The 15,638-nt window shown below is 49.3% G+C and overlaps 1 protein-coding gene across 1 annotated transcript in view; it reads right to left on the bottom strand.

Annotated features, from left to right (window-relative positions):
• LOC142260445 (uncharacterized) overlaps positions 1 to 15,638 on the bottom strand; it is a 56,562-nt gene that overhangs the window by 17,349 nt on the left and 23,575 nt on the right. The window contains exon 2 of the mRNA XM_075331922.1: positions 10,647 to 10,747. Coding sequence (XP_075188037.1) covers positions 10,647 to 10,725 — 79 coding nt within the window. The 5' untranslated portion in view covers positions 10,726 to 10,747. The remainder of the gene's footprint in view (positions 1 to 10,646; positions 10,748 to 15,638) is intronic.

The raw sequence follows: 15,638 nt of genomic DNA, 5'->3' as shown, positions 1-15,638 counted from the left end.
AGGGACGTCAGGATGTATATCGATGGTCTACGGGGGACTTCTGTCCATGTTGGTTGGGAGGCAACAAATTGGGGCATATGCAAGGTGGGTGGAAGATTTGGGAGAAATTGGGGAGGAGAAATGGGAGTCTATTTTGCAATATGTCATCAAAATATCTCTGAGCGAGGCAAAACGGCTATCGCAATTATATGTTATATACAGAGTATATAGAACCCCCGTGTGGATGAAGAAAGTGGGAGTGAGAACAGATTCCAAGTGTCCAAAATGTACCTTGGAAGAAGCAGGGATCATGCACATGTTGTGGGAATGCCTGTGTTTACAAGGGTTCTGGATCACAGTGTTAAATTCAATCAGTGATGCAAGTGGACCTACCCAGAAACCCGCTGGTGTGTGTGCTGGGCTAAGTGGATGAAGTGGGGGTGGATGAACATGAGAAGCTGGCAGTGGCACAATTGTTGTATGCAGCAAGGAAACTAATTGCCTTGTATTGGCTATCTGAAAAAGCACCGACACGTAAGGAATTTGTTGAAAAAGTGAATTATATTATTTATATGGAGAAAAATGTTTATATTAAAAGGGGAAGGAGAACTCAATATGAGAAGATCTGGAGCAAGTGGCTGGACTTTCCAGGATTAGCGTCATTTGATCATCTGAAAGATAGGATATTTAGACTATAGGTAGGAAAGGAAAGACCGCAGAGGCTGAGAAATAAGGAGGGCAGGTCATTATGTGAATAAAGAGGGATGTAGAGAGTGGAGGGGTGAGACTGTCGACCGGAAGAGGATGAGAGGGGTATGTGTGAGGACTATCCTCACAATTTTTTATTATGTTTATGAAAGTTTTAAAATGCAATAAAAATGTATCTGATTTAAAAAAAAAAAAAAAAAGAAGTTGGTCTCTTGTCTGCCTGACATATCGTCAACAGCTGATGAACTGATACCGGGAAGTCCAAGAATAGGCACATTCTACATGCTTCCCAAAATTCACAAATCTGGAAATCCAGGAAGACCCATCATTTCATGTGTGGGCACCCTCACTGAACAGGTCTCTGGATGGCTAGAGGGTATCCTTAAACCCTTGGTAAGGGATACATCCTGGACACTACTGACCTATTGAGAAAACTATCAGCAATAGGTTCTCTACCACAGGCAACCATCCTTGCCACTATGGATGTGGAATCCTTGTACTCTAATATTCCACACCAGGATCGATTGAATGCCTGCAAAGTCTTCCTGGAAAATACAGGAACTGATGCCGATTCTGTAGTGAAGCTTACAAAATTCATCCTCGCCCATAATTACTTTGCATTTGACAATAAGATATATCTACAGGAGACTGGGACTGCAATGGGAAGCAAAATGGCACCACAATATGCAAATCTTTTCATGGCCAAGCTTGAGAGTGACTTTTTATCCTCTTGTCCTATCAGGTCTCTGGCCTACTACCATTACATTAACAATATTTTAATCATCTGGACAGAGTCTGAGGAGCAGCTGAAGACCTTCCATGAACACTTTAATCTGTTTCATCCCACCATCAACCTAACACTCAACTACTCCTGCACTGAAATCAACTTCTTGGACACCATCCTTAAACTACGGAACAATGAAATATAGATATCCCTGTACAAGAAGCCAATTGACCGTCCAACATACCTGAAATGGGACCGTTTTCATCGAAAACACACAAACTATTGTATACAGCCAGGCTATCCGGTACAATCGGATATGTTCCAACAGTACAGATAGAGACAATCACCTTGAGGGCCTCAGAAAGACCTTTCTGAATCAAGGCTACCACCCAAGAACAATTGAAGACCAGATTACAAGAGCCACGAGAATATCAAGAAACAATCTCCTACATTATAAAACTAAAGAAGAAAACAACCGGGTCCCTCTTGCAATCACAATCCACATCTGGAGGTGTTAAGAGGAGCTACACGGAAACTACAACCATTACTGCAAAAAGATGCCCGGTTAAAATCTATTTTTCCAGCCCCCCCACTTCTGTGTTTTAGACAGCCCCCAAATCGAAGAAGCTTCATTGTCAGAAGCTCCCTGTCCTCTCCAACAACAACAAGAACACTTCCCTTCAACCAGAAAAAAATGTAAGACCTGTCCATTTATATTGACAACGGACAAGATAAAGATTCCCAGATCACATCAGGACTACAAGATCCCAGGTACCTTCAGCTGCACCACAACCAATGTGGTGTACTTAATTATATGTACTAAATGTCCAACTGGGGTCTGTATGTAGGGGAGACCGGACAACAGCTCAGGACAAGGATGAATTCTCACCGCCACACAATTAGAGAAAAAAGGATAGATCTACCTGTGGCCAAACATTTTTGTAACCCAGACCACAGCATCATGGACATGAAATTGCTGGTATTGAAAGGTAAATTCAAGTCCCAGAGCGATAGGAGACTATGGGAGTACAAACTTATGATTTAACCCCTTAGTGACGGAGCTAATTTTCACCTTAATGACCAGACCAAATTTTGCAATTCTGACCAGTGTCACTTCATGAGGTTATAACTCTGGAACGCTTCAACGGAGCCCGGTGATTCTGAGATTGTTTTTTCGTCACATATTGGACTTCATGTTGGTACCAAATGTAGGACAATATTTTTTGCGTTTATTTATGAAAAAAATTGAATTTTGGCAAAAATTTTGAAAATTTAGCAATTTTCAACTTTTGAATTTTTATACCGTTAAACCAGAGATTTCTGTGACACAAAATAGTTAATAAATAACATTTCCCACATGTCTACTTTACATGAGCACAATTTTGGAAACAAATTTTTTTTTTTGTTAGGAAGTTAGAAGAGTTCAAAGTTTATCAGCGATTTCTCATTTTTACATCAAAATTTACAAAACCATTTTTTAGGGACCACATCATATTTGAAGTGACTTCGATAGGCCTAGATGACAGAAAATACCCAAAGTGACACCATTCTAAAAACTTCACCCCCCAAAGTACTCAAAACCACATTCAAGAAGTTTATTAACCCTTCAGGTGCTTCACATGAACAAAAGCAATGTGGAATGAAAAAAAAGCAAAAATTAAATTTTACCTAAAAATGTTGCTCTAACCCAAATTTATTCACTTTTAGAAGAAATAACAGAACAAAATGGACCACAAAACTTGTTCCCCACTTTATGAACGCACTGATACCCCACATGTGGTCAGAAACCTCTGTTTGGACAAATGGGAGGGCTCGGAACAGAAGGAGCAATATTTGAATTTTGGAAAGCAAATTTGGCTGAAATAGATTGCGGGCACCATGTTGCATTTACAGGTCCGCTAAGGTACCTAAACAGAAGAAACCCCTCACAAGTGACGCCATTTGGAAACTAGACCCTTCAAGGCTTCTATCTAGGGGTATAGTGAGCATTTTGGATCCACAGGGACTTCACAGATTTTGTTAACGTTACGTTGTCATATTGAAAATTTTAATAATTTTCTCAAAAATGTTGCTTTAGCATCAATTTTCTCACTTTTTCAAGAGGTAATTCCAAAAATTTGACCTCAAGGTTTGTTACCCACTTTTTTATGAGCGCGGTGATACCTCACATGTGGTCTGAAACCTTTGTTTGGACAAATGGGAGGGCTTGGAACGGAAGGAACAATATTTGAATTTTGGAAAGGAAATTTGGCTGAAAAAGATTGCGGGCACCATGTCGCATTTGGAGGTCCCCTAAGGTACCTACACAGCAGAAACCCCACACAAGTAACCCCATTTTGGAAACTAGGCCCCTCAAGGAATTTATCTAGATGTTTGGTGAGTACCCTGAACCCCCAGGTGCTTCACAGAATTTTATAACGTTGAACCATAAAAATAAAAAAATAAAATTTTACCACAAAATTGTTATTTCAACCAGGTAGCTTTTTTGTTCACAAGGGTAACAGGAAAAAAGTCACCATGAAATGTATTGTGCAATTTCTCCTGAGTTTGGCGATACCTTATATGTGGTTGTCCCACATGGGGGTATATCTAGTGAACCCGGTTACCTGTCTCATCTGTTTGATCTTACCCCATACTTTATCTATCAACTGTATAGTAGGATATAATGCAGAGTGTGGACGAAACTTTCCCGCCTCCAGACTTGCCAGCAGAGGACCTTTTCCGATCACATACTGTAATATTTTCCCCGCTGAGGTCTCCAAATCTGTCACACCCCACACCACCATGTGTTGGCTCTGGGCAGCTAAGTAATAGCACCAAGGATTAGGTAGAGGCAGTCCCCCTTCGTCTTTTGGTCTCTGTAAATATTCTAACCTCATCCGTGGGCGCTTCCTTCCCCAGATTAAGCCTCGTAAAATAGAATTTATTTTATAAAACCTATTTTGTGGTAGCCATACCGGGGCGTTATGGAGCACATAGAGCAGTTGGGGCATTAGTATCATTTTAGCGAAGTTGACTCTCCCCACCACCGAAAGGTACACTTTGGACCAGGCCAGAATCTTTTGTTTGAACTTATGTAAAAGGGGGGTGAGATTAAGACGTTCATAGTGAGTCAGTTTATTGGATATCATAATTCCCAGATTATTTAAACTCTGACACCACCTGAACCGGAGCACAAGTCACCACTACATTGGAAGGCGTTTCATCTAGTGGTATCAAAACCGATTTGTCCCAATTTATCGTGAGTCCTGATATCCTTCCAAAGTTAGATATGACCCTCATTACCGCCTCCAAGGAACTCCCTGCATCTGCCAGAAACAATAATAAATCGTCCGCATATAAGGCCACTTTCTCCTCCACACTCCGATATCGGTAACCCACTACACCAGGATCCCGCCGCATCACCGCCGCCAGTGGTTCGATAGCGATAGCAAACAACAGGGGGGACAGTGGGCACCCCTGCCTTGTGCCCCTATAGAGAAAAAAATCTATCTGACATGCTGCCATTTGCCCTAATTCTTGCCGTAGGAGCAGAGTACAACAGCTGCACCCACCTAATATACACTTCCCCAAACCCCATTGATCGCATCGTAGCCCATAGGTACCCCCACTCTACGCTGTCAAAGGCTTTGGCCGCGTCTAGGGAGAGAATAACCCGCCTCCCCTTATTTTCCGCCGGTATCTGCATATTCAGGTACAGTCTCCTAAGGTTAGTTGCCTTGGATTTGTTGGGCATAAACCCTGCTTGATCTGGGTGTATTAGGGATGTAATGACTTTGGTGAGCCTATTTGCAAGCATCTTAGCCAGGAGCTTAGAGACCAACTTCTTAAGTTCCTTATAATAGTCCTGTGTAGGGTCAGACTCCAATTTTTTATAGTAGCGTGTGTCCATCAGTTGTCTGTGTGCTTCATTCATGTAGTCTGATTTGTTCATCATGACTATTGCACATCCCTTGTCTGCAGGTTTAATGATGATTTCTTTGTTGGTTTTCAAAGATTTTATGGCCCTTCTCTCCTGGGCACTAATGTTGGATCGTTGCCTCCTGTGTGGTTCTAGGATAGTGGATTTTACCAAATGTCTGAAGGTGTCTATATAGTTATCCAAATAAGGGTTGTGTCCTGGTGGAGGTGTCCAATCTGACCTTTTCCTGGTTGTCAAGATCCGTCTTCCTTCAGTCTGGGTGGATTCTGAAACATCTGCATCGTTAAAATATTCCCTCAGACGTAGTCTCCTGAAGTAATCTTCCATGTCACTGCAGAGTTCAGTTTTGTCTAGAGCTTTAGTAGGACAAAATGAAAGTCCCCTAGAAAGCACAGCAAATTCCACTTTCTTTCGTTTATAATCCGAGAGATTGATAACACAGATGCTTTTGTGTCTTGAATGGAGTGGTTGTCCAAGTTGTCAGGTTTTAGCTTTGTTCTCAACCTGTTTGTATTAAGTCCAGAATTGAGGCGCAGTCTATGTAGTTTCTTTTCCTTGTTGTGGATCAGAAGAGTTCGTAGTCTGTAGTAGTATTGTTGTACTTCTTGTTCTGTGCTTTCTGGAAGTGTCTTCCTTTGTGTTTCAAATTCCCTCTGGATTTTACTCTTGATGCTGTAGAAGACATGCAAAAGGTGGTTCCTTGGTCTCTCAGAAGTCCTGTGACAAAGGTTTTGTGCATAATGGTTATTGTAGGTATGTAGAATTGGGTTTGTAATCCAGAGTCCTTTGGGGATCAGATTCTCCTTTTTGCATTTGGATAAGAAAAATATGTCACTGTCCAGTTGTGCACGTTTCTTCAGAAGTGTCTTTAGTTCCATCTTTTCAGTTAGCCATTAAAAAGTTATCAACCACTGAAGACTTCAGGTCTTTTAAACAATTTTTTAGTTTATGTATTGACCAATCCATGTGAGCCCGATAACCTTGACAAGCACCTGACCAAGCACTCTGCCCTATAGCCAGGGTGTGTCCACCATCTTATTCAGCCAGGAAGCAGACATGCAGATTTTTAATCACACATAGAAACATTTAAGGTTAGGTTCCCAATATAATGAGATCACCTTGTCGAGGTTATCGGGCTCACATGGATTGGCCAATACATAAGCTAAGAATCTCTGAAGCAGTAATGCAATACCTATGTCTTTTTACTCTTTTTCACATTAGCAATGTATTTATCCCTTTTTTGGAATATTCCTACAGCAGTAATGCAATGCCAAAGTACACTTTAGATACGTCACAGAAATTAAAGCAATGTGGAAGGAAAAAAATAAAGATTTAAATTTTTCCCACAAAAGTGTTGCTTTAACCACAAATGTTCATTTTCCCAAGGGTAAGATGAGAAAATGGACCATATAATTCTGTTGTGCAATTTCTCATGTGTATGCTGATAGCCCATATATGCTGTAAAACTATTGCTTGGGTCCACGGCAGGGCTCGGAAGGGAAGGAGCACAATTTGACTTTTGGAGAACAAAACTGGCTGAAATAGAGGATGTCATGTCACGTTTGTAAAGCGCTTGATGTGCCTAAACAGTGGAAACCCCCCACAAATTATCTCATTTTGAAATCTACACCACTGAAGGAATGTATCTAGGTGTGGAGAACATAGGAGTACCCTTATATAGGGCAAGGGGTCTTTAGCAGACCCCCAGCTATTATGGCGACCCATATGCACCCAATGATAAATGTTGCTGGAGGCGTTGGATATGTGGAACGCTGTACCCCATAGGCTGCGAGCTGCAAATGCTGCTGTCAAAGATCGAAAAGTTAACATCAGCCGGTGAAGCTTACCTCCACTGAATAAGTGAATAGACATCATCTGCTGGCAATTACGGAGACTCAGCTTTTGAGCCCGCAAGAAGTAATAGGATCTAATAATATGTTACATATCAAGAAGGAGTTAAAGAAAACCTGGCGGCTACAAAAACACTATTTACCTGCAGATATAGTGGTAATCTGAGTACCTAGCATTTAAATCAGGGGTGGGGAACCTTTTTTCTGTCGGGGGCCATTTGGAAATTTTTACCAACCTTTGGGGGCCGCACAAAATTATCAATGTTTAAATGACCCTGCTATATTGGGTGAAGCAATTAATTAACTGGGGGCACAGACACCACACGCGGGGCTGTGGGCACAGACACCACACGTGGGGCTGGGGGCACAGACACCACACGCGGGGCTGGGGGCACAGACACCACACGCGGGGCTGGGGGCACAGACACCACTGGAGGGGCTGGAGGCACAGACACCACTGGAGGGGCTGGGGGCACAGACATCACTGTGGGGAGGCACAGACATCACTGTGGGGAGGCACAGACATCACTGTGGGGAGGCACAGACATCACTGTGGGGAGGCACAGACATCACTGTGGGGAGGCACAGACATCACTGTGGGGAGGCACAGACATCACTGTGGGGAGGCACAGACATCACTGTGGGGAGGCACAGACATCACTGTGGGGAGGCACAGACATCACTGTGGGGAGGCACAGACATCACTGGGGGGAGGCACAGACATCACTGGGGGGGGCTGCACACAGGACTGGGGGGGCTGCACACAGGACTGGGGGGGCTGCAAACAGGACTGGGGGGGCTGCAAACAGGACTGGGGGGGCTGCAAACAGGACTGGGGGGGCTGCAAACAGGACTGGGGGGGGCTGCAAACAGGACTGGGGGGGGGCTGCAAACAGGACTGGGGGGGGCTGCAAACAGGACTGGGGGGGGCTGCAAACAGGACTGGGGGGTCTGCACACAGGACTGGGGGTCTGCACACAGGACTGGGGGGGGCTGCACACAGGACTGGGGGGGGCTGCACACAGGACTGGGGGGGGCTGCACACAGGACTGGGGGGGCTGCACACAGGACTGGGGGGGGCTGCACACAGGACTGGGGGGGCTGCACACAGGACTGGGGGGGGCTGCACACAGGACTGGGGGGGGCTGCACACAGGACTGGGGGGGGCTGCACACAGGACTGGGGGGGCTGCACACAGGACTGGGGGGGCTGCACACAGGACTGGGGGGGCTGCACACAGGACTGGGGGGGGCTGAACACAAGACTGGGGGGGGCTGAACACAGGACTGGGGGGGGGCTGAACACAGGACTGGGGGGGGGGCTGAACACAGGACTGGGGGGGTGCACACAGGACTGGGGGGGTGCACACAGGACTGGGGGGGTGCACACAGGACTGGGGGGGTGCACACAGGACTGGAGGGGTGCACACAGGACTGGGGGGGGTGCACACAGGACTGGGGGGGTGCACACATGACTGGGGGGTGCACACATGACTGGGGGGTGCACACATGACTGGGGGGTGCACACATGACTGGGGGGTGCACACAGGACTGGGGGGTGCACACAGGACTGGGGGGTGCACACAGGACTGGGGGGTGCACACAGGACTGGGGGGTGCACACAGGACTGGGTGATGGGCTGCACATAGGATTGTGTGGGGGTGCACACAGGACATTGGGGGGCTGCACACAGGACTGGGGGAGGAGTGCACACAGGATTGGGGGGGTGCAAACAGGACTACTGGGTGATGGGCTGCACACAGGACATTGGGGGGCTGCACACAGGACTGGGGGAGGGGTGCACACAGGACATTGGGGGGCACACTGCGCTGAGAGTTTCATGCAACTCTGGGGGAGAAGGTTTACAGAACTGGTGTGGGGAGGCACAAAGCATTGGGCAGGGAACATAGCAGCAGAGGGTCGGCGCTGGACTCACAGCAGCATTGCATTCACATCACCGGAGTGCAGGAGCCGGACACACTGCATCAGAAGGAGAAGGCAGGCACTGATCTCCGGAGGGCAGGGGGCGGACACACAAGGCTAGAAGCTGTGAGGCTGCTGTGGACCCGCCCACAATTGGCACTGGCCGATGGGAGAACACATTGCAGCACAAACAGCAATGTGTGGATGTAAAGGGCCGGCGGCAGCAAGACCGCGGTGACAGCACCAGCACTGCCTCCCCCGGGAATCTGCCCGGGGGCCACATAAAAGGTCATGGCGGGCCACATGCGGCCCGCAGGCCGGAGGTTCCCCACCCCTGATTTAAATGATATCTATCTGGTTTATTAGAACAGTGTGTGACACTAGTCACTGCACGGACAAGCCGTGAGACAGGGTTGTCAAATGTTCTGGGGTCAGATACAAAGAGAACATGCCGTGAACTAAGGGAAAAGACAAAGGCATAGTCAGCTCTGGGGTCAGAATATCAGGAGGATAGCGGATATAGGCAAATGGATGGTCAGAGGAGGCCCAAGGTCTGGCAGCTATAGATCAGAATACAGCACAGATAACCGAGGCCCACATTCGCAGGGAGCCGCGGTGGCGACAGACTGTTCACAAGTAACCTGAAACTAGCTGCTCAGCTTCAGCTGAGTCTTTTACACTGTTTTCCATTCCTGTGGAGTGGTTTGTGGCTCCTTGAGAGGGGGGCTAATTTCTATTGAGCTGTGTTCTCCCTATTTAAGGTTTGAGATATTACTTGTTACTGCAGATGATACCTTCAGTTTCAGCTCCTGTGATTCCGGTCTTTGTGGCGATCCTTTGTGGGGTTTCCATCTCCTTTCCCGGTGGGGGAAGAGGGGATGTTAGATCAGGGTTTGGACAGGAGTTAGTGTTACGCTAGCAGTCCAGACCTGGATACCATCAAGCCTACCCCTGGGATAAGGGACAGCACAAGATCCCTAGTCTGAGGGCCCATTTCGGGGGGTCCCTTCTCCAGTTACCCTGGCACCTCCGTGATACCATGGTTTTGGGACTAACTACTCAGCTAAGTAACTGATCAATCAATCACTTAGAACAGGGAACCCCTGAAGAAACCAAGCACCTCCCAGTTTCAGACTGGACAGTTGAGCTCAACAAACTAACAGCTTGGCACAGCCCTGATTCCATAGAGAGGCAAAATTGTCACTCACTGCGTCTAAGACAGTGGAGAAATTGTGACACAGTGTCTGCAAGGAGAAAATGCAGTTACATTCTCCCAGCAGCTGCTCACTTCCAGTCACCAGCACAGTGGGAGTGCCTGAAACAGTCACCACTCACTACATAGTGAATGCCCAGTAATCAACCCTCTTGTTCCTTGGCTGACAGCCTGTGAGCGGTAAGTGTTACTGTTTCCAGCACTGCATCGGTGACTGTATACGAGCGGCAGCAGGGAGAATGTAACTTCATTTTCTCCTTGCAGCTCGGAATGTGACTGTTCTCTTTATTATTTAATGGTGACTATTCACTGAGGAAAGGTCTCTTACCTGTGGAAAGGTCTCTACTCCGTTCATCACCACGCGCATTCATTTCTCCTTTATCCATTGTGTTTGCAGCATTCTGCATATTTTTTCCCTGAATTTCAAAGCTGTAAAATAAATAATGTAAAAGTCAGGGACAGAAGGAAAAGTCATGTGGAAGGTTCTAAATCAGACCTGGGCGAGGGGCGGCCCGCGGGCTACATGCGGCCCGCCTAGTCTCTGTGACCGGCCCGCCCGTCTTCAGTCGGTGCAGTGGAGCCGGACTGCAGCGTGCCGGGCAGGGAGAGATCCTGCAGGTCCGCACAGTAAGTGCAGGCAGCGGAACGCAGGAGTCTCTCCTCTGTTCCCTGCCAGCACTTTCTCTGTGACACACGCGCACGCTCTGACGTTGTCAGTACTGCGCGGCGTGTGTCATTTCAAAAGCTCCCGCCCCCGGCCGGCAGGAGAAGATGCAGCACAGCGGGGGCCTGAAGAGAAGCAGCGGCGGGGACCCGCACAAGAACAGCAGCGGCGCCGTACAGGAGAAGGAGCAGCGCAGCAGGCCCCTCAGAGAAGAGCATCAGCACAGCCAGGGCCCGTACAACAGAAGGAGCAGCTCAGCGGGTGGCCTGTACGGAGGTGCCTGAGGACGGGGACAAAAACAAGGGAGAGGTAAGTAGTGACTAATAAGCTGAGGAGGGAACAATGGGGGAGGGGGGGACTGGTGACTAATACTGGGGGTGTAGTTTTACAGGTGTAGTATATGGTGTGTATATAATGGTGTAGTACATGGGGTCAGGGGCGTAACGACCGCGGTCGCAGAGGTCGCCCCGCAGGGTTATAGGGGCCCGGCAGCCGCTTTGCAGAGCCGGCTGCCGGGCCCCTATGTGTAGTGCCGCTGTGTAGTGGCCGACAATGCGACCATCAGAGGCCGGCCTGTGAGTCAGGGTAGCCCAGTGTCAGTATAGGTGCCCCTGACCTGGAGAGGCCCACCAGCCGTTCCTGACCTGCACAGCAGAAGGAATAATCCATCCTGCAGGACCTGAGATGACGTCACGCCCATGTGACTGTGTGGGAGGAGACACAGGATGCCGGGCAGAAAGCAAGAGAACTGAATCCTGAAAGAGATTTGGACACATGATGACTGGTAATAAAAGAGGGGACATGAGAGGGAGTGCAGGGTGAGTGGCATATGAGGGAAGATTGAGTTGCAGGGTGAGTGGCATATGAGGGAAGATGGAGTTGCAGGGTGAGTGGCATATGAGGGCTGCAGACTGACAGAAGGATGTGAAGGGGTGCAGAGTGTTTGAGAGGGGTAAGTTGGGGTACAAGCAGGGTGAGATATGTGGGCAGGGTGTGTGACATATGGGGGTGTAGTGTGTGTAATATGGGGGTGCAGGCTGTATGGGGAGCAGGGTGTGTGACATATGGGGGTGTAGTGTGTGAGATATGGGGAGCAGGGTGTGTGACATGTGGGGGTGTAGTGTGTGAGATATGGGGAGCAGGGTGTGTGACATGTGGGGGTGTAGTGTGTGTGATATGGGGGTGCAGGCTGTATGGGGAGCAGGGTGTGTGACATGTGGGGGTGTAGTGTGTGTGATATGGGGGGTCCAGGCTGTATGGGGAGGAGGGTGTGTGAGATATGGGGGTGTAGTGTGTGTGTGATATGGGGGTGCAGGCTGTATGGGGAGCAGGGTGTGTGACATATGGGGGCAGGGGCGTAACTACCGCGGTCGCAGGGGTCAGAAGGAGAAGAGACGTACTTGTTTTTTTATTTTGCTAGCTGCATGACACGTGGAGGCCTGGAGGGGCCTGGCTGCATGATACATGGAGGCCCTGGGGGTGCTGACTCCATGATACACGGAGGTCTATGGGACTGCATAATACAAAATGAAGGACACCTTATACATGGAATATAGGGGTGCATTATACATGGAGGAGTATGGGGCTGCATAATACAAAATTATTTATGGCGCTGCATTATAAAGAGAATTTTGTTTACTTACCGTAAATTCTTTTTCTTGTAGTTCCGACATGGGAGACCCAAACCATGGGTGTATAGCTAGCGCCTCCGGAGGACACACAAAGCACTACACTCAAACGTGTAGCTCCTCCCTCCGGGCTATATACACCCCCTGGATGACAATCTACCCAGTTCAGTGCAAAAGCTGAAGGAGGACATCCACCCATAAGTAGAGATAGAGTAAAACTCGGCAAAACCAGAACTCTGTCTACTAACAACAGCCGTGAAGCACACGGAACAAAAAACTGCCAACAGGCAACAGGGAGGGAGCTGGGTCTCCCATGTCGGAACTACAAGAAAAAGAATTTACGGTAAGTAAACAAAATTCTCTTTTTCTTTATCGTTCCTTCCATGGGAGACCCAAACCATGGGACGTTCCAAAGCAGTCCATGGGTGGGAAATAAACTAAACTGAGAAGTAGGCAAAACCTAACTTCACAAATGGGCGACAGCCGCCTGAAGGATGAGTCTGCCCAAGCTCGCATCTGCCGAAGCATGAGCATGCACTTGGTAGTGCTTAGAAAAAGTGTGCAGACTGGACCAAGTGGCAGCCTGACACACCTGCTGAGCCGTAGCCTGGTGCCTGAAAGCCCAGGAGGCACCGACAGCTCTGGTCGAGTGCGCCTTAATCCCCGGCGGGGGAGGCACCTGAGAAGACTGGTAGGCATCGGCGATAGCCGACCTAACCCAACGAGCCAGGGTCGGTTTAGACGCCGAGAGGCCCTTGCGCTGACCCGTGGTTAGCACAAAAAGTGAGGTGCACCGCCGAAAAACGGCGGTGCGAGACACATAGATTCGGAGCGCCCGCACCAAATCCAAGGTGTGCAACGCCTTCTCAAAGCGATGCACAGGGGCCGGACAAAGAGAGGGCAATGAAATGTCCTGGTTAAGGTGGAAGGAAGACACCACCTTAGGGAGAAAGTCCGGAGTCGGACGAAGAACCACCTTGTCTTGGTGAAACACCAAAAAGGGGGATTCCGAAGAAAGCGCAGCCAAATCAGAAACTCTCCTGAGAGAAGTTATGGCTACCAGAAAGACAACTTTCTGTGAAAGTCTAGCCAAGGGAACCTCCCTGAGAGGCTCAAAAGGGGGTTTCTGTAAGGCCGTGAGGACCAGATTAAGGTCCCAGGGATCCAAGGGTCGTCGGTAAGGAGGGATGATGTGAGATGCGCCCTGCATGAAGGTGCGCACCTGAGCCAGTCGGGCGATACGCCGCTGGAAGAATACCGACAAAGCCGACACCTGTCCCTTAAGGGAATTGAGGGACAGACCCAACTGTAGACCTGACTGTAGAAAAGACAGGATGGTCGGCAAGGCGAACGGCCAAGGAGCATGGCCGGAAGATCGACACCAGGACAGGAAAATTCTCCAAGTCCTATGGTAAATCTTAGCCGAGGAAGACTTCCGAGCCTGAGTCATGGTGGAGATGACCTCAGAGGGAATGCCCGAAGCCGTCAGGATCCAGGACTCAAGAGCCACGCCGTCAATCTGAGAGCCGCAGAATTCTGGCGGAAGAACGGACCTTGAGAGAGAAGGTCTGGGCGGTCCGGGAGACGCCACGGCATCTCTACGGACAGGCGGAGCAGGTCTGGGTACCAGGCTCTCCTGGGCCAGTCCGGAGCAATGAGTATGACTCGACGGCCCTCCATTCGGATCTTGCGCAGAACCCTGGGCAAGAGCGCTAGAGGGGGAAACACATAGGCCAGACTGAACTGAGACCAATCCTGAACCAGTGCGTCTGCTGCGAAGGCTTGAGGATCGTGGGAGCGAGCCACGTAAACCGGAACTTTGTTGTTGTGCCGGGAAGCCATTAGATCTACCTTCGGAGTGCCCCACTTGCGGCAGATTGATCTGAACACTGACGGATGCAGGGCCCACTCGCCGCCGTCCACGGTTTGACGGCTGAGATAATCGGCCTCCCAGTTTTCCACACCTGGGATGTGGACTGCGGATATGGTGGACTTTGAGTCCTCCGTCCACTGGAGGATTCGTTGAACCTCCAACATCGCCAGACGGCTGTGAGTTCCGCCCTGGTGATTGATGTAGGCAACCGCTGTCGCGTTGTCCGACTGAACCCGAATGTGCTTGCCCGCCAATAGGTGGTGAAAGTCTAGGAGAGCTAGAAACACAGCTCTGATTTCCAGCACATTGATCGGGAGGGCTGATTCGGACGGAGTCCAAGTGCCCTGTGCTCGGTGATGGAGAAACACCGCTCCCCAGCCGGAGAGACTGGCATCCGTGGTGAGGATCACCCAGGACGGAGTCAGGAAGGAACGTCCCTGTGAAAGGGAGAGGGGCTGAAGCCACCACTGAAGGGAGTTCCTGGCCTGTGATGACAGAGCCACCAGCCTGTCCAAAGAAGAGATTCGCTTGTCCCAACAGCGGAGAATGTCCAGCTGCAAGGGACGCAGATGGAACTGGGCAAAGGGAACCGCTTCCATGGACGCCACCATCTGACCCAGCACCTGCATCAGGTGTCTGATGGAATGACGGCGGTGCCTCAGCAGAGAGCGCACCGCCAGACGAAGGGACTGCTGTTTGACTAAGGGCAACTTGACAAGTGCCGGCAGAGTCTCGAATTGCATCCCTAGGTACAAAAGTACCTGGGTCGGGGTCAGAGTCGACTTGGGGAGGTTGACAAGCCACCCGAACTGAATTAGCGTGGCGACAGTGAGAGAGACACTCCGCTGACAGTCTACACTGGATGAGGCCTTGACTAGAAGGTCGTCCAGGTAGGGAATCACTGCCAAACCCTGGAGGTGCAGGACCGCAACCACTGCTGCCATGACCTTGGTGAACACTCGGGGGGCCGTGGCTAAGCCAAAGGGAAGAGCCACGAACTGGAAATGTTCCTCTCCGATTGCAAAGCGTAGCCAGCGCTGGTGTGAAACCGCAATAGGCACATGCAGATAGGCATCTCTGATGTCGATGGATGCCAGAAAATCTCCCTGGGTCATTGAGGCAATGACCGATCTCAGAGATTCCATGCGAAAGTGC

The sequence above is a fragment of the Anomaloglossus baeobatrachus genome, unplaced genomic scaffold (assembly GCF_048569485.1).
Source record: "Anomaloglossus baeobatrachus isolate aAnoBae1 unplaced genomic scaffold, aAnoBae1.hap1 Scaffold_106, whole genome shotgun sequence".
Taxonomy (NCBI): Eukaryota; Metazoa; Chordata; class Amphibia; order Anura; family Aromobatidae; genus Anomaloglossus; species Anomaloglossus baeobatrachus.
This window is presented reverse-complemented; position numbering and strand designations above follow the sequence as displayed.